This window comes from Phasianus colchicus, chromosome 2 (genome assembly GCF_987193195.1).
Source record: "Phasianus colchicus chromosome 2, bPhaCol1.hap1.1, whole genome shotgun sequence".
Lineage (NCBI taxonomy): Eukaryota > Metazoa > Chordata > Aves > Galliformes > Phasianidae > Phasianus > Phasianus colchicus.
Window position 1 is genome coordinate 32,135,098 of NC_143437.1, and position 25,129 is coordinate 32,160,226.

Sequence of the window (25,129 nt, forward strand, 5' to 3'; positions counted from 1 at the left end):
TTTGTGGCAAATATTTAATATGGAGATCACAGGGTATGTTTCTTTTACAGGATTTGCAAAATACATTCTCATCTGTTTGAATGCAGATACATCATCACAGAGCATACAAGAAAGATTTGTAGTAAAGTTCAGAAATACGCAATGACCAAAGTCTCGATATAATACTAACTTGGAACCCAGGTGCAAGTTTTTTCCAAACTGTACATGTATTTTTAAAAAGATATAGCCTTTCAAAATGTTTATATACTTAATCATATTCATTAAGATCAAACATGTATTAAAACCAGTAAAATTATAGCAGCAATATGAGAGAATATCTGAGCCACATGAACATTAACAATTAAAATAAAAACAGCAATTAAATATGAAAAATTACATTACTCTGATGTTTATGTTAGATAACAAAGATAAGTAACACACTAATTACTTATGCCAAACCATTAAAGAATAAGAATTTGTTCACTCTGTGAACATTACTGTTGTATAGCTCAAAGTTAATGTTTAAAAGAACCGTTGAAAGCAAATGTCCACCAGCACTGTCCCAGAGTGCTTCCTGAAAAACTCATCTGAATCGTTTTGTCGGGTCTGTACAATGACAATTCTTTTTACATTTTTGCTATAGGAACTAAGGATGTTTTAAATATGGATTCCTTACAGTTAGGCTTATGTTATTTACACAATTCAAAGTTTACTTTTCCTTCCCACAACAAAATGTGCAGGAGGATTTACATGCTATACAGTGTAAAAAGAGACTTTAAAAAGCCAGAACAATGCGAGTAAAACTGTACAGTTTTTGTTCCCTGCTCCAGTTCATTGCACTATTAGGTTAAAATGGAGGAGTTGTCATGCCCAGAAGACTTAATGTAGGATCAGAAAATCCACGCACACACAAAGGAGGTAAATGGGTACTGGTTTAGGTATAGTACCAAATGGAAGAAAATACTATGAGTTATTTCCATGGAAAGCTTCTCAGCATAGGAAGGAACACGGTTAATTCTGAAAGGCAGCCCTCTTCATGTAGGACACAGAACTGTAAGAGACCACAAAGATAACTGAATAAACATCAGTGAAGTTATTCTTTATAAAAATGTATTGTTTATACTAGAAATAATTAAATCTTGAATTCTACCCTATCAGTAACACAGCAAAATCTAGAAATCATTTGAAACTCGCAATTATCTTCTCCTCAAAAGAAGATTAAATGACACAACCCACTATCTTTAACTAACATTATCCAGAAATGAGTTAACTAAAGGTCATGTCTTAAACAGTGCTTTATGTGGTGCTATATTAGAGAACAGAATGCTAACTAAAAGGTGACACATGCAATTATGTATTAAAATATGCACTGAAAATTTGGGATTCTAATTCTACTTTCTAAATCTGGCGTGTGTACTTGAATCACAGACAGTGGGAAGACAAGACATGTCCTTCACATGTTTCTCATTCCTGTTTCACATACAAGACAAACCTCGGAGCAATCCAGCTTTCAAACCAATGCTAGCACAACACAAAAGCAAATAGAGAAGTCAGCTGTGACAATCAAACAAAGACTTCAAAGACAAGAAGATGAATATTCTTGTTATGTTAAATGCATATCTTATTAGTAGAGTAAGGGTTAAGAACTTGCTTCATTAATAAAAAATTTTGTTGTTTGTTTAGCCTTTATCAGATGCCTAAAAGATCAGATAACTAGTTGGAAAACAAGCTGCAAGATGAAAATTATTTCTACTTTTATGACATCTACATTCAGAAAAAAATCCCAAGAGAAAATAACACTATACATATTTCATCTACTTTATTCAGTGGTAATACGTAGTACGTAAGTTTTTAGCACTATATTTTTATGTCACAATCACTGTTTAAGAACAATTGGACAAGAGCACAGAGCTTAGTAACACGTTTTAAAACAGCTTGCTGTCCGGATACATCTGATGTCAAAAACATTTGTTTTATCTAGAAGTACGTACATACACACATACACAGACCTAGCAATTATGCTTTAAAAATGTCAGAGTTATTTACATATCATGCTTATACTGGAATTGAGGAAAAAAACAGTCTTGCAGTGAATGATGTATTCAATTTCTGTACTGTACTACCAGTAATATATTCTATCCAACAGTTATCCAACTGAAATTAAATCTCCATATTTTGTAAAAAATGAAATAAAATCAATAATCCTGAAATAACAAGTGAAACATGATACCAGACAAACCATTCCTAAAAATTTTGATTCTATGCACACAAAATGTATTGTTTTGCTTCTTAAATATCTGAATTAAGAAACGTTAGCTTCCTGCAGACTTCTTTAATTATTTCTCCTCACTTCCTGTGACTGTAAAACTGGCTAAGTCTACTTCCCACCAAGCCTTCCTCAGCTACTACTTTAAATTTGCTGTTTACTCCTCCCTCGCAGGTTACCCCCATACTGTTTGTTCTTATCATCATGCATAAGAGGGAATCATGTATGAGGACAAAATAAAATATATATTATTTTTTGAAACATTTTTGAGGTAACAGGAATTGGAAAATGAGAATTTTTTTTTCCCAAGTAAAAAACAAAACCAAAAAATACCATAAGAAAACTAGTAATCCTGTTCAGAAATACATAGGGAGCTTTCTTTTCTCCTGACATAAAAAGAAAGATGTCTGTGCAAACCCCTGTGAGAGCTCTGAGTTGCGTTGGCCTTTTTCATTTCTTTATTATACTGCATCTGCAGAGCAGTGCTCTGAGATTTCTCCTGACAGCATTTCAGATGTGTTTGTTGACACTTTTACATAAGTTATGTAAAAACCATAGGAACGATCCATGGTAACACGTGTCATTTGGAGATCTAGTCATACAACTCTCCTTCAAGTTCTAGCCCTATGCTCCAGCTCTTGACTAAATTGCCTTGCCAAAAGAAAGTTACTCAATCATCATTAAATGAATATATCAAGTATTAGATGATACATATGGTGGGGTTGGTGGTGTCTTCCTACATGATCCAAATTAAGTCTTTCACGAGCTTTACAATTAATTTTGGCATTTAGTTCAAGATATTCAAAATAGCGGCATTTCTACCAAGCACTATGAAGTTCAGAGAAGATACAAACATATTTCACTTTCTTTCTGTTTCTGTCAGAACAGAAGCAGCAGGACTTGCTTTAAAATAAACACTTATTGCTTGGTCTTAGAGTTCTATTAACTTTCCAGGCTCACAAAACTTTCTGTTCCATTACAGTATACCAATAATACTATAGAAATCATTAAAATCACTTTTCACTGATACTTTTTCTTCAACTCGATTCTAAACAATGAAAGCAAATCTTGAGTGGTAGCTGACAATATCTACATTACAGTGTAATGCTGGCTTATGAGCTATAAATATTTAGCACAATCTAAATATAGCAAGGTGAAACTCAGTTAGGGATACAGTGACAGAGTGAAATTCCATGCTGATCAGCTTGAATATTGTGCAAACAGATCCACAGAAGAGTAAGAAATCCTTAGTTCATGATTTCTTAATTCCATGAACCATAGAAACCATGATATCTGAAGGGAAATATCTCTTCCTTTTGGTATGAGAAAGGTGAGACAGAGGTTATCCCTTAAACTCCCATAATAAGTCTTATACAATAAGAGGCACAATGCTTCCCTGAAAGTTTATGAAGAACTGTTTGATCCAACACATTTAATGCAAGCACGATATCTTCATAATTGTGCAACTAGCTGGTAGAACATTCCTGGTGACTCTGGAGTCACGAGCATGCAGAAAAGAGGTAGGAGGGAACCTCAGAGATTCTTAGATCATCCTGTCATATGTTCAGCTAATCTGTATATCTTATAAAAAAGTTCTGCGCAGAAGATTCCAGTTTCCCTCAGCAGTCAGGATGCTTCTTCTCAGCATTCAAGTAATGTAAAAACTTTTCTCAATAGTTATGTCTCCCCTTTAGTTTTAGACATTGTAAAGAACAATCCATACAGTTTCTACCAGATGCATCATGACAAAAAGCAAACAGCTTTTTTTTTTTTTTTTACTGACAACAGTTAATTGTCTTGGATTGAAAATTCTGCTTCATAAAACTAAACAGTGCCATCACCATTAAAAACCCTTTGATCTTAAGCTTAAGTGGCTCTCAGCTCATGAGCAAATATATCTGTCTAACGTAAGGAAAATTTTCAGAAAGGGTAAGTAAACAGTGGAGCAATCAAAGGAACCAACTAAAAGAGCTCTGTAGTCTTATTGTATGTGGCAGTTCTGCAATGCTACATGAAAATCAGAAATGAGCCTCTTTGAACAGATGTATGTTGAAGCTTCTAGAATGCTGTGTGGTTCTCTTATCAGTTTTTCTGAAGCAAAAGCATGCTAACTTTCATCTACAACTATAATTTGGAAGTATTCAGATCTCTATGAGAAGAATGGTTAGAATCTGTGTAAGAAATACGAAAATCTTAAAAACAACAACAACAAAAAAACAAAACCCAAAACCACAGTAGTAGTCAGATGACTGTATTTGAAATAAAAAAAATAAAAAATAGCAAGACTTGGAAAACTTGATACGAAAAGGACAGATAAAAACTGTGAAGCTTGAAAACTTAAAGCTGAGCAGCTGAATATAACCTACATTTGAGTGACAAATAAAACGGCATCCATCATTCCTTTAGTACACCTGCTAGTTCTGATTTTGGGAGTTTGATGAATGTTTAAACACTAAAGAAGTGAGGACGATATATATGCCAAGACTTAAGCAATAACATAAGTGTTTTTAAGATGTGGGCAAAAACAAAGCCAAAGAAGTGTTTAGAAGCAATTTAACAATCTGGAAACTACCTGGAACAACTTAAAATTAAAGCTAGCAGTGATTTTCAAAGTCTCCCATTCTGCTAATAAGACTGGAAAATAAATGATTAGTACACAAACTACAGGTAAAAGATGAAGGTACGAGAAATAAATGTAAAATAAATAATACAGATTAGAAGGTAACACATTTTTATACAAAGTTTTAAGCACTTCATTTTGCAAATACTAAGTAGTTTGAGTTCTGATTCTGAAAACCTTGTAACATGAAAATGAACTACACCCATTTAACTTTGTAACCCAGCCTGCTCTGCTCTCACTGATGTCATTCAGCTATGTGAATATACATACACACTTCACTACACTGTATTATCACAAAAAAAAAATTGTCTTGTATTATGAACTATATGTTCACAAGCCCCTGAATGAATGAAAGACTTCTGCAATAAAAGGCTAACATAACTCATGAATGCTGCAAAACTACTCTTTACAAATACATCTTTTATATTCAGCATGTTAATATAAAATTAAAAAAAGTTATCTTTACTAGGAAACATACTCACCCTTTAAAATATAGTCTGTTAACAAACTTGGCACTTTCTCGCTATCTTCTTTCATGGCATGAAGGACTAAAGTGTGGAAACAAAACAAACAAACAAGCACTTCAGACATTTAGTCATAAACTAAAGACAAAACTTAGGGAAAAAAACAAACAAAGCTATTTCTACTATTCATAGGGATATTACATATCACTAACAAGAAAACCCTTAACTGGAGTACAAGAAACACAAGAAGGCATATGTAGTATCTTCACCCTTCATTTGTATAATTCTCACTGTACTCCACAGTAGGCAGATGCAAGAGACCCATTGTACGTGGCTAATCATTTACAGTAAGATGTCATCATCAATGACAGCAATAAATAAATAAATAAATAAATAAATCACATCACTAAGGTTGGAAAAGACTGCTAAGATCATCTTGTCCAACCACCAGTACAAATTCACCATGCCCACTGACCATGTCCCTCAGTGCCACATCCACAGGTCTCTTGAACACCTCCAGGGACAGTGACTGCACACCTCCCCAGACAGCCTGTGCCACTGCCTCACTTGAGAAGAAATTTTTCCTAACATCCAACCTAAACCTCCCTTGGTGCAAATTTAATGGCCTCATTGTTACATGGGAGAAGAGGCCAACCAACACCTCAGCACAACTCCTTTCAGGAAGTTGAGAGAGTGATAAGGTCTTCCTCCCTGAGCCTCCTCTTCTCCAGACTGAACAATCTCAGCTTCCTCAGCTGCTCCTCCTAAGGCTTGTGCTCCGTCCCCTCACAGCTTTTTTGCCCTTCTCCAGGCATATTTTTACCATGACAAGCCTTGCCAAAGTCACCACATCCAAAAGTGAAATATACTAACAGGTAAGAAAAGCATGCCTCAGTACTTGTCTTTTTTCATCTTCAACTGAAATCATGTAATGATGTTACTTTTCCAGATATGTGATGCTGTAAATGATTGAATAAAAATGATCATCTATTCCAGGACTTCTTATATTTAAAGTTTAATATTAATCATTCTAATCAATAGGGAAAAGATTCAAAATTCATGTGCAACATTCTTATGTTTAGAGATAAGTACATAAGCATGTATGCAATGGAATGTCAGGAATTTTTACAGCTTGTTTATGGTATTTTTAAAAATTAAAATGGTGCAAAATTAAGCAACCTGACACATATAAGCTTGTCTGTTATTCCATAAACAAAACTAATGATAATTCTTCATGAAGTGCTCTTGGCTCAATTGAAACAATTACACGCACGGAATTAGTACAGAACAGCATTATTTCATAAGCTCCAAATTTCTTGTATCACACTGAACTTCAAATATAAGTATCTTATTTCAACTTTTATGTTGAAGAAGACATGAGTGCTCATAACTATAGAATAATACAAAGCTTCTGGGGAAAAAGAACCCCCCCCCTCAAAAAAAAATCCTCCATCTTTCTCTAAGATCTGTGTTAGCAACAGCAAAAGAGGGAGTCAGGAATCTGCAACTGAGTCACAGGGTCAAGTTCCAACCAGCCTGTCTGATTGGCCTACAGAAGGCCATACTGTTAATACTCTTCAGAATGCTTTTTTTTTTTTTTTAAAACAAGACATTTTGTCAGGAAACCATTAAAACAATATAAGCCATTTTCAGGAGGCTTTTATCTCTCTCTTAATATCAAGTTTTTGTTAATACTTTCAAGCAAAATTTAAATACGACAAGAGGGTAACATTACTCTGATGGACTGAAAATAAAATGTGAAATATAATGCTTACAGCAGAATGACATTAGGAATCTAACTTCCATTTAAACATTTCATTACTTCAGAATTTGTCTGATGTTTATTTTCTCTTTCCAGGAAAGCAAACAACCAGCCTGCCATTATTCTTTAGCCACCTGTGGAATAACAGATGTGCAGTTGGAAAACACCTTAGGCATTGTTAAACTCCAAGCACTGCACTGTAATATGATCAATCGTGGGTCAAACTAATCAACTGGATGTACTCTGGGCAGTCTGGTCTAGTGGTTGGTAACCCTGCTAAGAGCATGGGGATTGAACCTAGATGATCTTTAAGGTCCTTTTTAACCCAGCCATTCTGTGATTCTATCATTCCATTAATTGAACGATGTCCCAGCCCATGGCAGGGTGAGGGGACTAGACGATCTTTGAAGTCCCTTCCAACCTAAACCATTCCATGATTCTATCAAATGCATCAAGGCTTTTTACCATCTATTATCAGACTGTTCCGATAAATCTCAAAAAAGAGGAGATGCCACTGATTACCTGAGATTTGCTGCTTTATCACCCTAATAATTAGTATTTAATTTTTTTTAAGATGCAACCTTAATTGTCATGCAAATTTGAGTATAACACAGAGGACTTTGAACTTAAAAATAATTTTAAAGATCTGGCCTAAGAAAATAAGAAGGAGAATTTAGAACACTGTAAAAACTCAGGTTTAGTTTACATGCCATAATTACTGAAATTTATTAACAAAAACAAAACAAAACAAACAAAACCCAAAATCACCAACAGAAAGAGAAAGGCAATTTTAGAGGCAACCAAGTACAATGAGACAATCTTCTTTGTTTCTGCATTCATTTCAATTTCTGTAAGTCGTTACAGGAACATCAGTAAGGCACAGCAAATTTGAACAAAAGGAGGTATTTCAGGTACTAAAAGGCAGCACAGACAGATACATCATTGACTATTCCGTGACACACAGTATTGCTCTAAGTCTCCACTCATGGAAACAGTATGAAGATCTTTGTTTCCTGATGCAGGTTTTTAGACTCCAGAGTTTCAGACAGCAACTAGAAAATGAATATTCTGCAAGGACTCAAAACCTCAGAAGAGGAGGTCAAAAACACATTACATAAATTATAGAGTGAGACAGAAATAGACAACCACGTAAGTATGAATCATTGGTTCGAGCAACCACTGCCACCCAAGGAGGACAGGAATGAGCTGGGGAAACACCTTTACACTTACTTTTGGTTAATGTTTGAAGATCTTCAACAGATGGGGGTCCATTTTTCTTCTCATAAGGAATGACGGTTGTTAAATACTGTCAAATAAAAAACAGAGTTACTTTGCAATCTTTTAACACCATGTATGTTACCTGGATTCTTTTTGTGAACACTGTAGCTATTAAACTTGCTAGCCAGGAATAACAGCTTTTCAAAAATCGTATTTCACAAGTGATTAAGATTCTACTTCTCACACCTAAAAGCTATTATTACAGAAACTATTTTTTTTTCCAAATTACGTAAACATCTCTTTAAAACTCATGCAGCAAAACACTAACAAACAAACAAGATGACAAAAAATGGAAGTCATAAATAGTCTGGTATTCTTTCTCAGAGCCTAAGCGTGGCAGTAGTAAAATCTAAAATCTCTCCACTTTCCAGATGTCAAGAACAAGTCCTTCATATATTTTAAGTACTTCTTACAGTGAAGCAAAAGCTAGAACAACCATCTCACTATCTGGTAAATATATTCCCAGATAAACAATTCTTATTTATGTTTCTCTCAAATCATTTGGGAAACTGATATTACTCAGCCTTTAAAGGATTGCAGAACACATCTGATGCAGGCTGTGAGAGGCGCGTGAAATAAGATGTTCAGGTTTGTATAAATGTACTAACAATTATTTAGAAAATTTGGCCATATATTGTGTTAGAAACATTTTAGAACAGCCATGGCATTTTCCCAGTGACTGCTGAACTCCTTCTAAGTGCACAAAACATTCCAAAGATCTTGGTAGATCAAAGAGTACTGCCCATTCCCATCTCTGACGGTGATCTATACAAAGAAAATTAGACTGCCCTACAGTTGGGTGAAAATGAAAACAGACAGCTTTCCCCTTCTGACCCTGTAACGCTTCCAACCAAAAGGAACAAAGAAACCTAATCAAACATGAACCCATCACTTGCACTTAAATTTGAACTTTCAATTTTACTAGTCAAGTATGCTGATAGATCATTTCAAACCAACTCTACATTTGCTTTATTATTTACTCTTCGTTGAAATCTTTCATTATTTGCTTTTCCAAAAAAAAAAAAAAAGTCTTAAATCTTTCAGGATTTTATTACCTGGAGCTTTCACGCTCTTGAAGCATCCCTGTTGCTCTAAGACTTATTACATAAATTAAAAATCACTGGGATTTTTCCTAATGAAATAGCTTCCTGAGATCTCCCTGAATTCCATTTTTAAGAATTTATTTGAAATATTTTTTTGTGGTAATTATGCATAGGGTATTAGATGAATCAACATTCCATTTCACATTCAACGTCAGAGATTGTAGCTCTTCACACAACAATGACAGAAAAGGTCACTTCAAAAATAATTTCATATTTATTTCCATGGAAACTACAACAGAAAAAAAGAGCACAATATCACTACTTGAGAGCAAATTCTCAGCAACAAAATACTATCCCTCAATAAAGTCACCACAATTAGCTACGCATTTTCACCAGCTATGAACAAGAACCTGTATGCCACGCTTGTAAATATCTGCATGTCTGCCCAGAACATGGCTTGTCTTCGCATCATTGTCACCACTAATGAAACGTACCACCCACCACTTCATTGTGCTCACATCCACTGTTTGGTCTCCATAAATGTTCAGCAACCACTGATGAATGCCAATGGGTGCCATTTTTTCCCCCGTACAGAGTAACTCAATTTCACCCCTTTGCTTCATGCACACTTCCATATCAGATGCCATCCTGTTACACTTCCTTTCTGCTGTCATCTGTCACACAGAATGTAACAGAATATAGGTGGGAATGCTCAGCCTCTACTGCCATACCACCAACATCCACCTCTGATGTCACAGGTCAACATAATAAAATAGGAGGCATCAGTTGCAGAACAGCCCTTGTACATTCTGCACTGTGTCTTCTTCTGTAGTGGTGCCAACACTTCAGCAAGAGTCAACTGTAACTCAGACTCTGGTGAAGAAGTTTACTTCGCAGAAGAAGAGCTGGTGTTGCCAAAGCCAGCTATAACCATTGCCATGATTAGAGTGAGATGATGCAACTTATGTCTTTATGCTTAAAAGCCAGACAGACTCAATTCTGTATAATTTAAAAGAACATTGTAGGGGACGTACTGACACCTCACCAAAACCTTGAGCAAAGATGGGGCGCTCTACTCCCTCCCTATTATTTCAGCATTTTCCTCACGTCCACTTAACACAGAAGAAGAAAGCAGGCAGTGCTTCCAAAGAAGCCATCCATGAGTCAATTTTCAATTTCTTCCCCAGCAGATGTATCACAGAGATTTGCATTATTCCTAAAACTAAGAAAATCAATAGCTAGATACAAGGCTGTTAAATCTACATTTGTCAGAGATGAAAGTAGATCTATTAACTCAGAAATCAGATCTCAGGCTGTTCTTTCCACCCCTAAGAATATTCAAGTGGCATTCTACCTTTTACCAACCTACACAATAAATTACTGAGATACACTTTAATGACCAAATATATGTTCCTTGTTTTCCTTGCCCCATAAGACCTATCTACCAATTTCCCTTTATAATGAAACAGACAAAAACAATAACCACGTAATTGTTTTCTTACTTTCCAAAAATCACCTTGTTTTTCTCATCACTGCTTTGCTGTTAACAGTGAGTCTCTATAATAGCCCTAATAAAACTCATTCCCTGAATTACTCTGTGAAGAACACATTATGAAAATGATTTGAGTATAGCTTACTGACATGCCCAAGCATTAAATCTACTGCGACCTGTACATTTTTGACATACATTTGACAATATGATAAGCAGCAATCCCCACTGTAATTTGTAGTCATACAAAGTGTTTGATATGTATAATAAGTGAAATGAAAATATCTTGCAATTCCTCCTGGAGATAAGACCACAGAAAGAACTGACAGCATTTTGATGCTTTTCATGCTGCTGTTGGTGTTGTATTTTCCCAGCTGTATTATCAGATGGGAACTGGTGGTTCCCACTGGAAACTTCACTTTAAATTTTACCATCAGTGAAGACACTGAAAAATTCTAAATTGTGTTTACTCATGCCTCAAAGACAAAAAAAAGGATTACAGTTTTCAAAAGGAAAGTACCTACCTAGTTTTCAAAGTAGCACTATCCTGAAAATAGTCAAGACAGCAAACACCACTGAAATTAATGACCGACAGGAGTTTAGAAAGAACTGAACAAACATGTCAGAAACTTTACGCTGTGATTGAATGAGTATGAACCTCAACCTTGTAAGGCATTCAAAAAATTGTCTGCTCCTGCATTTTTTTCTTTAGTACAACCCCAGGGAGTTACATAACTCTTCTCAGCCACACAAAAATACCTGAACTTAAGTTTATAAGCACAACATGCCCTGAAAAAAGACTCAAATAAATGTTCTGAGAGCAGCACTAAGCAAAATTAGATTAAACTCAACTATCACTGGGTATACAATGATAGTACTTATTCTGCTTTCTAACTCGCTGCAGTAAGAAGAACACATCAGTGTCTTAAAAGAACATCCAGAGTTGGGTAAAATGACAAAGGAAAAATGAGCAAAGCAAGCAAGTGAAAAACACAATAGGACTGACACTGTAAGAAAAGTTTTATAACATTACCTAGGTGGCATTTACAGAAAAAAATCCTTTCAGTTAACAGATTTTGAACAAATGCCACAGAAAAATGGTCTTCCAGGACTACTTTAGAAAGAGGTACTATCACACCTTCCTTTCTTCCCTCTTTTTCATTTTAAGCTTCTTATTTTCACGATTTACTTTAAGATACAAGAAAGGGAAATAAAATATATCCCAGCTAACAAGAATATAGTATAAGATAAACCAGGGGAAAAATACAATCATCATAAAGAACAGCATTATTAAATTAACAGGAAAAAAATCACTGGAAGTTATCCAGTTAGTGATATTGGAAGTAAATGACTAAGCTACTTACAATTAGAATCAAGAATAAAAGGTGTGTTTTTATAAACATACACACAGAAAATAAGTCTGAGCTGCCCATTTGTGTATTTGAAACAGCTAAAAGCAGCACTAGTTAGTATTTTCTGGTAAAGATAGCAACAAAAACATACAGCTGTACTGTAACTGAAGAAAGTTGAGATAATGTAAGGCAATACAGATTCTATTGGGTTAGGTCTAGCCACGTGCTCAAGGTCCACAAAGCAAGTGACAAATAGCTGAATCTATGCCTTCATTAACACATAGACACATACCTTGCTTGAGAAAGAGGGTAAACTCATGATATATAACCTCATGATAATACTACAGTTCTGAAACAAACAGCAAAGTATTATTTTGGAATAAAAAAATAAAAATCTTGTTTCTTAGGTATATGTAACCTCTCCAGGGATGCCCACTGAAGCTGGGCTGTGTATAAGTTTCAACAGTTAAACAGTCAATGAAAAGACACAAACCTGCCTTTCCCTTTTGTGTTACCCCAGTAATCTGCATTGTACATATTCCACTGCTTTTAACATCATGCAGTTTTCAATGGCAGAAGGACATATAATAAAGTTCATGCATTTTGCAGATGCTACTCAGTTTTTAAGATATATCAGTTCTGACCACTGGAAGAAAGGAAAAAAAAATTCCATTGTAGACATCCCTCAAGTCCTTTAATGCTGAAAGCTAAAATGGAATGTCAAATTCGGTATATGTTCTTCTGTTGGACATTTGATTTGCACAGACGTGCAACATACCTAAAGCACGCATTATGTCAAATCAGACTTTTAGTCTGGGGTAAGAAACAAGAGCTATTATTTCAGTGCATCAGGGTATCGAGCCCTGACTGTCTCATCCCATTGAGAAAAGATGGAGAGACGGTAGGCTGATCGGAGTCCTGAGGCAGAGAAAAACTACAGATGCTAACATTTTTGTCCTATTTTTTTTTTTTTTTTCCTGTCGTGGCATATATATTAAACTAATGGTAATTTTTAAGATCTCAGCTCCTATCAAAGGTTCAGACAAAGAATGAGGAAAAGAGAGAGGATAGCCCAGCACCTGTTTCTCTCCACCCGAGTTTCCAAACGTGTGGCGGAAGCCATTCTGTATGACATTTGAGATCCCTTCCATGCTGAAGCGCTAAAGGTAGTGAAAACATGGCAGAGAAAAAAATGGACAGAGAAAAGTTCAGAAGGCTAGCATTGATCAGCATTTATCACAACGATAAAAGTAAGACAAATGACAAAGGCAAGCTCTAAGACGTATTTCAGCACATTTCTACTTCTTTCATTCATCCACTAAGTTTTCATGAATAAAAAGCAAACCTTACGGTATCAGCTGAGCAGTATATCTACATAAAATTTAATTAAACAAGATCTTTCACACTTCAGATCCAAAATTCGTACTTTTGAGACTTATATTTTAAGGTTTCCCATTTCATTTCTAAACGTACTAAGCACTTAAAGTTTAGTTCACAGTACAAATCTTTTTTAAAGCTTTTTGCTTGCAGGAAAAGATGATTAAAAAAAGAAACTGGAACAATTTTGACATTTAGGATTAAACATAAAACTCAGCAACTGGCAAGAACATAAAAAGAAACTGCCAAGCTGCTGACAGAGGGCAAGCAGTACGGTGTGCACACCTGAGCACACTTATCTAAATGTATATATTTATGGGAAAAGGAGAAAAATGTGCTGGAATACTGGATTTATTTGCTTTCAAAAGCACAAAAGGGTCAGTAAATAAAGACAAAGATGTTACCAAAGCCATTTAGAGTCTTCCAGGATATTCTGCTTAAAGTAACTGGTATCTTCATGACTTGAGTATTTTTCATTACTCTATGTGCTTGTGAAATAAGTGTTGGAAGTATGAGAAAATGACTTACCCAAAGTCTGTATCAATGACAAAGAATTACAACTTGTTTTCGTTCAAATTCAAATGATGTATCTATAGAAGAACTGATTTTCTTAGAATATGAAAATGCAATCCTATTTCCTATTAAATCCTATTAAAGAATCCTATTAAAGTTTTGTATTTAAATGAGACTTCAGCATAGTTTTAGCTAATAGGCAATTAACTTTGTTAACAAAAGCTCACTCTTCACAAAGTAATCCAAATACCAAATATACTACTTATATACACACTCTCCCAAAAAAAAAAAAAAAGAATATTGAAGGAAGAAACTTGTATCTTTGTTTCTGACTGACCATTCCCAAATCTGTATAGGTAGTGGAAGCTGTTTTCAAAGGAACCACGCGTACTAAGCCTACAGTCTATCTGGGAGATAATCAGTTCAACTCATCTAAGGAAATAATCTGATATGTACACCTTGAAGCAACCAAACCTGAGAACGTACCACTTATCTTGGTCTAATCAAGGACTATTAGTTTTCCATAAAGAAGAATGAAAAATATTTTGAATTTAACAACAGTTATAAATATATTCTTACTGTTCCAGGCATATGTCCTCTTTCTTGCTTCCCATTCTGAGGACTACCATTTTTCAGCTTCTTTTTCTTCTTTGCTGTTTCTTTGTGCTCTCTCTGTTTATTTTGTACTTCGATGAGGACAGAAATGAAGCTGTTTTTCACTTCCTTCTCGAACTCCAACTCATCTCGCAGTGCCAACTGCTGTACCAGCTCCTCAGAATAATCCTTAATAGCAGTCTCAATTTCTTCTAGTAGTTCATTTAACTCAGCAACAGACAATCTTTTTACTCCTGTAAATAGTTAACAGAAAAAGCAATCAGTCAAGATTCTAAGCAGGAGAATATGCGCAGGATGGCTTGAAAACAATACTCTGACTTATTTCAAAACAACAAAATGCATTCTAAAACTACACAGAACAAATCAGTATTCATAAAAGAACTAGTTCATCATAGAGGAAACTAGATTAGTAATAAGTGAATTTTAAACTTTCTGCTTAGTTCTGAGAAATCTGATATAATCCACTAATACGAGGGGCACGCTGCAGTTAAAGAAGCTGAAATAACCACTAAACTTGGAATACTGGCACCTTTGTTAACTATTACTTTCCTCCTGCACCCACTCTTCAGAAGACGACTTCTTCATATTTTCTTGCAAAGCAGTCAATACTTTGGCATTGCTGAAATCCTTGGATTTTTCACTTACAGTAACTACGCATGCTCTGAGTGAGGGGATCCTCTAAGGGATATTGGCAAGGCATGCACACATCTTAATAAAAACAACAACATGCTTTTATGATAAGATGCATTTAGTACAGGGGAAAAAAAACCCAAGACACTAACTTCCAAGTTTCTTTGTCTGGGGATTGTAATCAAAAGTATTGTCTGAAACAAATGCCTAGAATTAAAACTATCCAATAGGCTCATTTTCAAGCAAAAGTCAGTACTGATGGTTTTGAAAAAAAGCACGAGCCTAAATTGGTCAAACCTACACCAGAAGCCTTTAAAAATGACAGTTCAGAAACTAAATCAACTCTTCAGATTTACATTTTAAAAGTACTACTGCTACAGACAATGAGTCATGACCACAAAGGATCTCCTGAGGCTCACTTCAGCTCAACCTGAGAAAGCTTTTTGAGGACTGCTTTCCTTTTCAGAACTCCAAATAACATCTGGCATGCCTAAACTAGTAAGTCCCAGATGCTATGTCAAAGAACATCACTTTCACTGGCATTTGAAAAACAGGAAGTCCTGATTACAATGAAGAGCACAATCCATTTAAATACACTGCATATGTGTTTGTAATTATTTGGTTATGTTCCATTACTATAGTAAACTGTTAGATAGGAGAGTACTCATGGGCAAATGCTGAAAAATACAGATAAATTCACAAACTACAATACAGTACAGCTCTCAGAAGCATCGAAAGGTAGTAGGTGAATTTCTCTCTTAAATTAGAGCAGGGAAAATTGATTGATTTGGGAAAGCTCCCTCTCACTTACCAAAGAAAATGCAATTAAACCTTAGGGTAATGATCCTCAGTTTTTTCAGAGTAGCTTAGGTCTTAAATTCTGCTAGAAGACTAACAGTAGAGTAAGACCACAGTACAGAATGGCAAAGGCTCTAAGTTTCAAGTAGATTGAACTGAACAATTCAACACATTTCCCATCCAAGAAAAAAGCAAACACAAGCTTTGATTTCTTGCTCATAGCCCTGAAGATTAATACCTCTGCCTTGTCCTACACAAGACAGACTAAGCTTCCAGGAAAAACCTGCGACCTGCAAAATTCAACAAATTCAGAGAGATGCTGACAGAACTCGGAAGCAGCCTTGCAAATGAATAAAAGGTAGCAGGAGCTTTCCATAAAACAGTGAAAGGTGTGAAAGCTGATTCTGAGGAACTGGTGAGGCAAAATTAAATTATCTGATGAAAGTAACTCGAGGAATTATCTGGTCAAGGCTGATTTTTAATCCATAAAGATGCAGCAGAGAAGATGATATTTATTTTCCTTTTCCCGAGGCAAAACAAAATAAATATGGTATGAAATACAAAGCAAGCTTGATTAGCTCCAAACCTAAGGACATATGGAACTGTCAGAAGAGCAGGAAGCCCTGCTGAGCAGGATATGCTATGCTTTCACATTCCTGAAATTTATGTGTTAAGACAGCTACAAGTCCAACCATGAAAATGGAATCTCCTCCATAAATCTGAAATGTAGCAGAAGCTGTAAGGCATGTCACAAAAGGTCAGCTGGTTTTCTGAATCATCTGTAGAATTTATACTGCTGACCCAGACTATGAGAAAGAAAGCACCAAACTCCTATTACTTTCAGGTATAGATTTGACAAACTAGCAGATTAATCAAATTTCCATCACGAAATTGATTAATTAGATTTATGTTTACAAGCAAATCAATATGTTTTGCTTCAATTATACATGTAATTTCTCTTCTTATATAGAAAAGCGCAAATAATTTCCTCTGAGCAGTAGAAGAGGAAGTATTTTTCCTCTTCATGTTTTTTGAAAGGGAATGGCAAAGCTGGAAAGCGTTGTGGTCCCCAGATAGGAAAAAAGCAACGGTATCCTTACTTTTGTGTTACTGTGTATCAAGATTAGTTGCAATGACTGAAACAGTACTAAAGAAAACCCATTTCTTCTTCTACTGTATAGCTTTCAAGAGCTTTAGCTAATCTCCTTCAACAGGAGCAGTATAATGGCCTAAGAAAGCACCTCACTTCAGAATATATAATTTAATAAATAAAAATTACAGGCATCCCATTATCTATGAAAGGATTTCATTACAGCAAATTGAGCTCCAACACATAAGTTCTATCAGTTCCATTTTCATTCTAAGTTAGGAAAGCTGACAAAGATACATCTTCTATTTACGTTCTAAATCTACTCTCTCCTTTTGGGAGAAATCCAATATTTTCAAAATATTCCTGGATGCAGATATTTCACAAGAGGAGTCACTATAAATGAAGCGTGTGACAAGCTTACCTATTAAACTATTTTCAACAAGTCTATTTCAATAAGAGTAAATCATTTTCAGTAACTATTTTTTAGAACAAAATACTAAATAAACAGCACTTACTCTCCTCGTAGCTGTTGTTTGTACTGGATCTCTTGAGTGTTTGAATTTCCTGGGAAAGTATGGAGAGACGATCGGACTGAGTAGGTGTTTCATCATCTTCGGGATCAGGAGATTCCTGCATCATTTCTTCTATTTCTTCAATCACCTTCAAAAAAAATACAAGCCTTATGAAAACTCTCACTGCAAGAGACACAGTTGCAATTTGAAGCAAATCTATTTAGAAATTATTATTTTTATTGTTGTTATTTACTTTCAAGTAGCACAGATGCTGCTAAGTGAAACTCATACTGAGATTGGGTTCAGGAGAATGAATAAAATCACACTGATGTTTCCTCCCCATCCTTACTCTTTGGGAATAAGTGCATCTTTTTAAGCTACTCTGGCAGCAGTATGGTGATCTCAATACAAGCAGTGTGTTGAAACCACACAGCTATTTCCACACGAAGGTACACAAAGCTCTGCTTAAGAGAAGTGAAGTGTATGCTGGAATATTTTTCTGGAGGGTTCAGTCAAAGGAAAAGCAAAACAGCAACAAAGTCAATGAGGTTTTTTTATACTCTCAAATTTCACTACACTTCTCTCAGCAAAACTCTTGTGTACTTTTATGGATGCCACTTACAGAGAAAATTCAGTGCACACAGAACAAAGATGACATTTGAAAACACTACCCAAAATCATCTACTGAGAATGGAATTCTGTGTTCTCAGCTCTTTTAAGTCTGAATGTTTTTCTCCATATCTCTGCTAACACAGCAAAACCTTCCTGTTAATCCGGCACTTGGATCAGAATGGAAGATCCCCATGACACGATTAGCAGAAAAAAACAGTACTATCATTTCTTCAGAGCCATCTAAACTACAACCTTTTTTTTTTTTTTTTTTTTTTGCTATTACATTATTCTGAATATATTATATTGCATTTGCTTTCTAAAGTGGAATGGACATTAACTTTACTCAAAACAGTAATTCTGAATAGAGTATAAATCCATGGATCTGAAAAAGAAGCCTTTAGATACCGAGTAATTTAGATGCCTATTAGCAGAACTGTTATTTTGCTCTCATATAGGCAAAAACTTCAGAGAATTCTCACTAGCCACAAAACCATATGGAGATATGAATGCCCACGTTGTCAAGCTGGGCAAGTACAAACATTACAGTAATCTCAATATATAGAAAATGTTTTGGCTTCTTAGCCCATGTATTTAATTTAGTAGTTTTTCTGACTTATTCATGACAAGAAGGGTATAAAGATTTCAAAGACCCTGACTATCATATTGACCTCATGTGAAGTACCTTTTCAAATCTGAATGATATGAATAATATCTCACACATTATCCTGTAAACAGCAAGGAAGAAGAATACAACATAATTACAGATGAAAAGAAAATACTAAAGAAAATACTATAATATCACCACCGTGCTGAAAAATGTACCTGTTCTGCTGTGAACAGTGGTTCATCATTGATGCAGGAAACAATTATGGAATGCATATCCAGCTGTTCTCTCAACTCTTCATCATCTGACAGGTCAAGGTTTAAGTTATCATTTACCTAGAAAGCATGAAAATTGAACACACACACACACACACACACAAATAAAGATACATATACAGAAATTATAAAGAAAAGAAAAGGGGAACTAATATGCTTTCTTTGTGAAACTCTATTTTCCTTGCCCACAGTACTGGTATCAACACTTTTTGCTGTCAAGCACCCAGAAACTGAAGCATCTTAACCACTGAAATAGTTAAGAGAGGCGTCACTCTTGAAAGATGAAGAACTCAGCATTTAAAGACCACATACACAATGTCACGTAGATATCTGTAGGGAAAGCTGTCAGCCCAATGCAGATATTTAAAACAGGCAGTTGCCTTAAAAGAAGACTGACGTTATTCAGCGTGGAGTGGAAACCTACGTAGAATAAATGTTACACACCTGTGATTTTGTGTGCTTTTTGAGTTTTACTTTTTCACATAATGGAAGCAACATAATAAGTTGTTCTAAAATTAGAATGTTTCCTTAAGTCCCCTCCTTCATCAGTCACGTATATTTTACTCTCATACTCTGACATATTATAGCTTATTTACAAATATTTTAACATTTACAAATAACATTCTTTTTCTGCATTTTGTCTGTTATCACATTCCAGCCAAAACAACCTAGAAAAGCTAAAATCATCTGAAAACACACAAATTATATTTCCTCACACATAAGAAGGCAAGTGTCCTCTTTTTTCCACAATCTGGACTAACCACGCAGTCACAGGCCTCCACTTGGAACATCTGCTCACCCACCACACAGACACATCTCAGTTATGACATTCGTTCATGTCTGCAGTCCTGAAATGGTCAACATCTATGAGATGGTAAGCAAGGATAACAGCACATCCAGAAGGAGGTCAGCTCCTCCTTCCTCACATCCCCAGAAATGACGTTTTAAGAGACTCACAGAATATATTCTGATCATTAGGCTAATAAACCAATTAAAACAGCCCAAAGCACAGCTGACACCAACAGGCCCACCTGGCAGTGCACCCAGCCACACTGCGTGCCCATTTCAGGCCTCACATTCCCACTCCTTGCACTGGCAGCTTCAGCTGTTGTACCTGCCGAACAGATCAATTCAGGCAGCTAGAAGTAATCTAACAATAATATAATAAAAGCAATTACGCAACCCTGTTCCTTGCACCAGTGCACAACACTTCCTCCCAGCTTCCCCTTTTGCTGCCAGAGCTACATAAAAGTAATCAGAGATCTGTGATGTCGAAGCAACAAAGATTTGATGAATCAACCTCATTCACCTCCTATAAGAGGAAGAGGAATACCTCAAGCACAAATCCAATGGCATATTACTAGCTTCAAACGCATCAAGGAAGCATTGCTTAGCTGTTAGCATTCATTGTAAGAAAGTTAAAACAAGCTACTAGCTGGTCCATATGTGCTGTCACATATCCAGAAGTACTGCTGAAACAGAGAAGTAGGAAAAGAAATGGTGCTGTATGCCTCCAAACAGATGGGCTTCAGACATCCAAAGGCATGCCAGGTGGAGTGGAAGCTGAAAAAACTTGAGCTATGTTTATTTCATAAACTGATTTCTTTTCTACTTCCAGCATACCTAAGATTCTTTACAATCCAGCAACACAGCTTCATATTTATGTAGTTCCTTCATAATTTCCCTACAAAAATTCCATTAAATATTTGTATATTGTAACTGGTTACTTATTAAGAAATCAACCTTCCAGTCCAGTGTTTCAGTCACATAAACACGAACACAGCACAGGGGGCTGCAACTGTTTTTAACTTTAAATGTAAGGATTTAATTACTTTAAAATCACTTAGAAAGTCTGAGCACCCTATTAATAAAAACTAGAATATACGTAAGTCAAAAATCAAGAGAGAATCATCAGACTCCAACTGAGAAAGACAGAGTCTCTGCAGGGGAAGATGGTGAAATGTGTTGTTTTTTTTTTTTTCCTGCTATCCTTTTTCTCTAGAACAATCACTGCTCTTGTCAGCATAAAAAGTAGCTATGGATTCCTTAATGGATGGCAGAAATCAAAGCACTAATCTATTCTCAGGTTACACACAGAGATATTTTTACAACGTAATCCAACTTCACCATGCTTAAACAACTTGTTCCCTCAGAAGACCTGAGAGATGAGAATTCCTCCTAGCTTTCTTCCTCAAGTGTTTTAATCCACGTGTAAGAAGCTCAGAGGACAACCTCTTCCATAAACCTCACCGAAGCTTTTCCTTCCCTAGGAAACTATTCATTTGTTAAATAAGAAAACTAAAACAGAACTAAGTTGCATTTCTGTTCTCCTTGGTCAATTTTCCCATTAAAGGATCACTTCAGTCTCCAAATGAATGCGGAACGAGATCAACTTTTTAAAAAGTGCATCTGAGATTTACTAAATCAGAATACTCTTTTTTTTTTTTTCCTCCCTTACCCAGAACATTCTTCAAAATGAAATAGAGAGGAGAAAGTGCTTCAGATAAAAACTCTTTCATTGGACAACTGTCTACCATGCCGTGGTCTAAGTAGCACTGGCCTCCAAAGGCCTCCATTTAACCCCACGTCACTCCAACCCAAGTAGGAGCAAACATACATCAAGCATCGTTTTTCTCATGTCTAATATTCAACAGCCTCATGTCTAATATCAAGCAAAATATTTTAATCTATTTAGTAGCAACAGTCCTTTTATAAAGGCAAATTGCTTTATTTCCCTGCTGTGTGTAAGAGATTCAAAAAGGGTATTTCTGTAGATTGGAACTTACCCCTTTTTCTGAAAGGTTCAGAGTTGGCAAGTGCAAAGCTCTGGTGTGGGAAGATTTCCAGTCAACTGGCATTACGTTACCATAATTATCAGTCAAAGCATTCCAAATCCTGGAGAAAGGAAAACAGGAATTAAAGAGTACAGCATAACACAGTAAGCATACCTGTAATGGAAATATCTTTCTGCCTATGAGTATCAATTTTCCTCCCTAAATATCCACCTGCAATTTACTGACAATATTTTTATTATGCTCTGAAGTCAAGAAGCCAAGTTCTTTTTAATAAACATCAATTATTTTAAATCCAAAATTTAAGCAGAGCAGTAAAGTAAAGCAAGGTAAGAAAAAAAAAAAGAGAGACAGCCTTATTGCTAATAATATAACTCCACTCAAAATCTTCCTGGGGAGTGGGCAAGGCTTTCCCTATTGAAACTTGAGATCAGCTAGAAATTCTTTTCCTACAGTTGTTCCTGTCTTCCTTGGCTCCTGCAGATTACAGTCAAGAAGTAGCAGAGGCTGACAGCAACGTCTGAGCCAAACCTCTATTTTTACAGCTTGAGTTAGCTTTCATACAGCTTTTTTTTCCCCATTTATCACAGAAAAACAAAGTTACAAGAATTCTGCTTTATCCAGCAGTACTCTCGCTGACCAAAGCTCCCCACTCTTCTTTACAGTTCATCTTAAACAGTTCTGCACACAAGCAGCTCGCACACGCAGTCCCACTCTGGTACAGCAGTTCAGATGTTGGACTGCCTGGAAGCACTGCAATGTGGGTGCGTGCCTGGAGCGGCTGCATAGGCAGGCTCATAGGGCTCAGCACTCAGCAATGCCTCTGACTCACGGCTCAGCGATGACCTCCCTGCTGGTACCAGATAGCCAGGCATCCGCTGAGGGGCTTTTTTTGCCCCTTCTCTTGGGATAGGGCATCCAACCGAGTTACCTCAAAGTAAAAGAAACACCGCAGTGCTCCTAATGAAGTAAGCCGAGAGTGCAATTCACCATAAGGTGCAGCAATTTTTAAAATGAAGTTAAAAGCAGGAAGGCAGCACAGGCCTACAGCGCTCCGTTGCTGAGGGGAGAAAGCAACGACCACGGCTGCAAAACTCGGAGGCGCCGTTCCCACACTTCCCACGCCTAATTCCAAACTGCGTTCGGCCAGAAGCCAGACCAACCGGGGACCCGGCGAAAGCGGCGCGCAGCGTTAGGCCCGCGCCCGCAGGCCCGGCGGTGCAGCGCAGACGGGCACCGCGCCCCCCGCCGTTCCCCCTCGGCCGGACCGGGCCTCTCCACCCGGCCGGAACGCCGCCGGCCCGCTCCCCCTCTCCCCGGGCCTGCACTCACTCGTCGTCCTGCAGCGCGCTCTGCTCCGTGAGGGGCCGCAGCGGAACGCGGCTCTCGCCGCAACCGGCAGCGCGGGCCGGGGGGGGCTCGAAGCAGAGGGACAACTTCGCTCCCAGATCCCAACCGCCTTTGTCGCCTCGGGCGGTTTCGGGAGCGCTCCCCGCCGAGGGCTGGAAGCCCGAGAAGTCCTGCCAGTCCCCCGGGTCTCGCTGCGAGGCCGCCGCCGCCATCGCCGCAGCCGGAGACGCCGGGCTGCGCGCCCCCGGTCACGGCCCCGGGCGCTGCGCGCTCCCGGCGGCTCCGCGGGGTTGGGGGGGGGAGGGGAGGCGGGGCGCGTGACGGGCGGGCGGAGCGCGGGGGCGTCGGCCGCGGTGGGCGGTGCCTTCGCTCCGGCACCGCCGAGACGGAAACTGCGGGCGGCGGAGCTGCGGGGCGCTGCTGGGACGGCCGGAGCCGCCCGCACCCGCCCGGCGGGCTTCCCGGCTGCTCCGGGCGGGGACCCTTCAGCCCTGCTCGGTTCGAGGCGCGCACGGTGCCCCGCTGCCTGCCCTGGAGTGGCGGCTCCCTGAGGTGCCCGCATCGTCGCTTAGATGCGGTGGAAGCAGAGGCGCTTTAAAGGAGTTCTGTCAGCGCTGTTGAATCGAAGTGACAGCCGCAGGCCTGAGGCTGCAGTAGTCGCAGATAACCCGAGCTAGAAGGATCATCGAGTCCAACCGAGGATCATCCGACACCCGGCTCCACTCAGCACCACTCAGAATTCAAACCCGATGTCTGAGTTGTCCAAGCGTGCCACGTTCAGTTTTGAGCCCCTCACTATGGGATACCTAGTGGGTCAAATGTGTCCAGAGAAGAGTAGTGAAGCTGGCGAAGGGACTGGAAAACTGCACTTAGGAGCAGCTGGGAGAACTGGGGCTGTTCAGAGAAAGAAGACCTGGATCCTCCAGCTGCCTAAAAGGAGCTTGCAGTGAGGAGGGTGTTGGCCTCTTCTCATCTGGCAAGTGATGGGACATGAGGCAACGACCTCAAGTTGCACCAGAGGAGGGTTTTTAAGTTGAATATCAGGAAGAATCTATTCATGGTGAGGGTGGTCAAGCATAGGAATGGGCTGTATTTAAGAGATGTGTGGATATAGCACTAAGGTTTAGTGTTGAGGCTCAGTAGGTTTGGCAGATGGTTGGACTTGATGTTCTTTCCAACCTCAATCACTCTGTGTTTCTAGGTTTCTCTGCTTAGCTTCTCTCATTTGTTTTCAGCCTTGTTTCTTTTCGTTTTTCCCACTTGGTGTTTAGAAAGAGACAAAGCATCCCTGTCTTACATGGGCATTCCAAATGTTATCTTTTCTGATACTGATTGTACTGCAAAGGAGGCCAGGACTGCTTCAAGTGTTCAAACGTGGATGCACCATCATTTTTTACATTAGCATAGAGTTATTTCCTGTTCTATGCAGATGAAAAAACAAGTTCTTCACAGGCAGCATTTAAAGATACTACTCGAGAAAACAGCCTTCCATGGTCACAGGAAGGAGCAAAAATGTTAGATCAGGCAAATATGTAAATGAATGATCTAAGGGATGGAACATTTCCCCTATAAGGACAGGTTGAGAGAGCTGGAGCTGTTCTGCCTGGAGTAGAGGATGCTCTGGGGACACCTGAGAGTGGCCTTTCAGTATCTGAAGGGGGATTATAAGAAGGAAGGGGACAGCCTCTTTATTAGGGCCTGTTGTGAC

General features: G+C 37.9%; 1 protein-coding gene across 4 annotated transcripts; it reads right to left on the bottom strand.

Annotated features, from left to right (window-relative positions):
- On the bottom strand, positions 1-23,700 carry FEZ2 (fasciculation and elongation protein zeta 2). 4 transcript variants are annotated; one of them, XM_031593153.2, is made up of 9 exons: positions 23,404-23,700; positions 22,066-22,174; positions 19,223-19,339; positions 17,792-17,936; positions 14,723-14,991; positions 13,333-13,413; positions 8,322-8,397; positions 5,348-5,413; positions 1-1,030 (listed from the first exon to the last, which is right to left on the bottom strand). In XM_031593153.2, the coding sequence occupies exons 1-9, from the start codon at positions 23,631-23,633 to the stop codon at positions 1,014-1,016; spliced, it is 1,110 nt and encodes a 369-aa protein (XP_031449013.1). In that variant the 5' UTR covers positions 23,634-23,700; the 3' UTR covers positions 1-1,013. The 4 variants fall into 4 exon arrangements, with proteins under 4 accessions (XP_031449013.1, XP_031449022.1, XP_089991415.1 ...); XM_031593162.2 differs by lacking the exon at positions 13,333-13,413 and having other exon boundaries at positions 23,404-23,698; XM_090135289.1 differs by lacking the exons at positions 1-1,030; positions 5,348-5,413; positions 8,322-8,397 and adding an exon at positions 9,406-9,701 and having other exon boundaries at positions 23,404-23,699.
- Between the last annotated feature and the right edge of the window lie 1,429 nt (positions 23,701-25,129).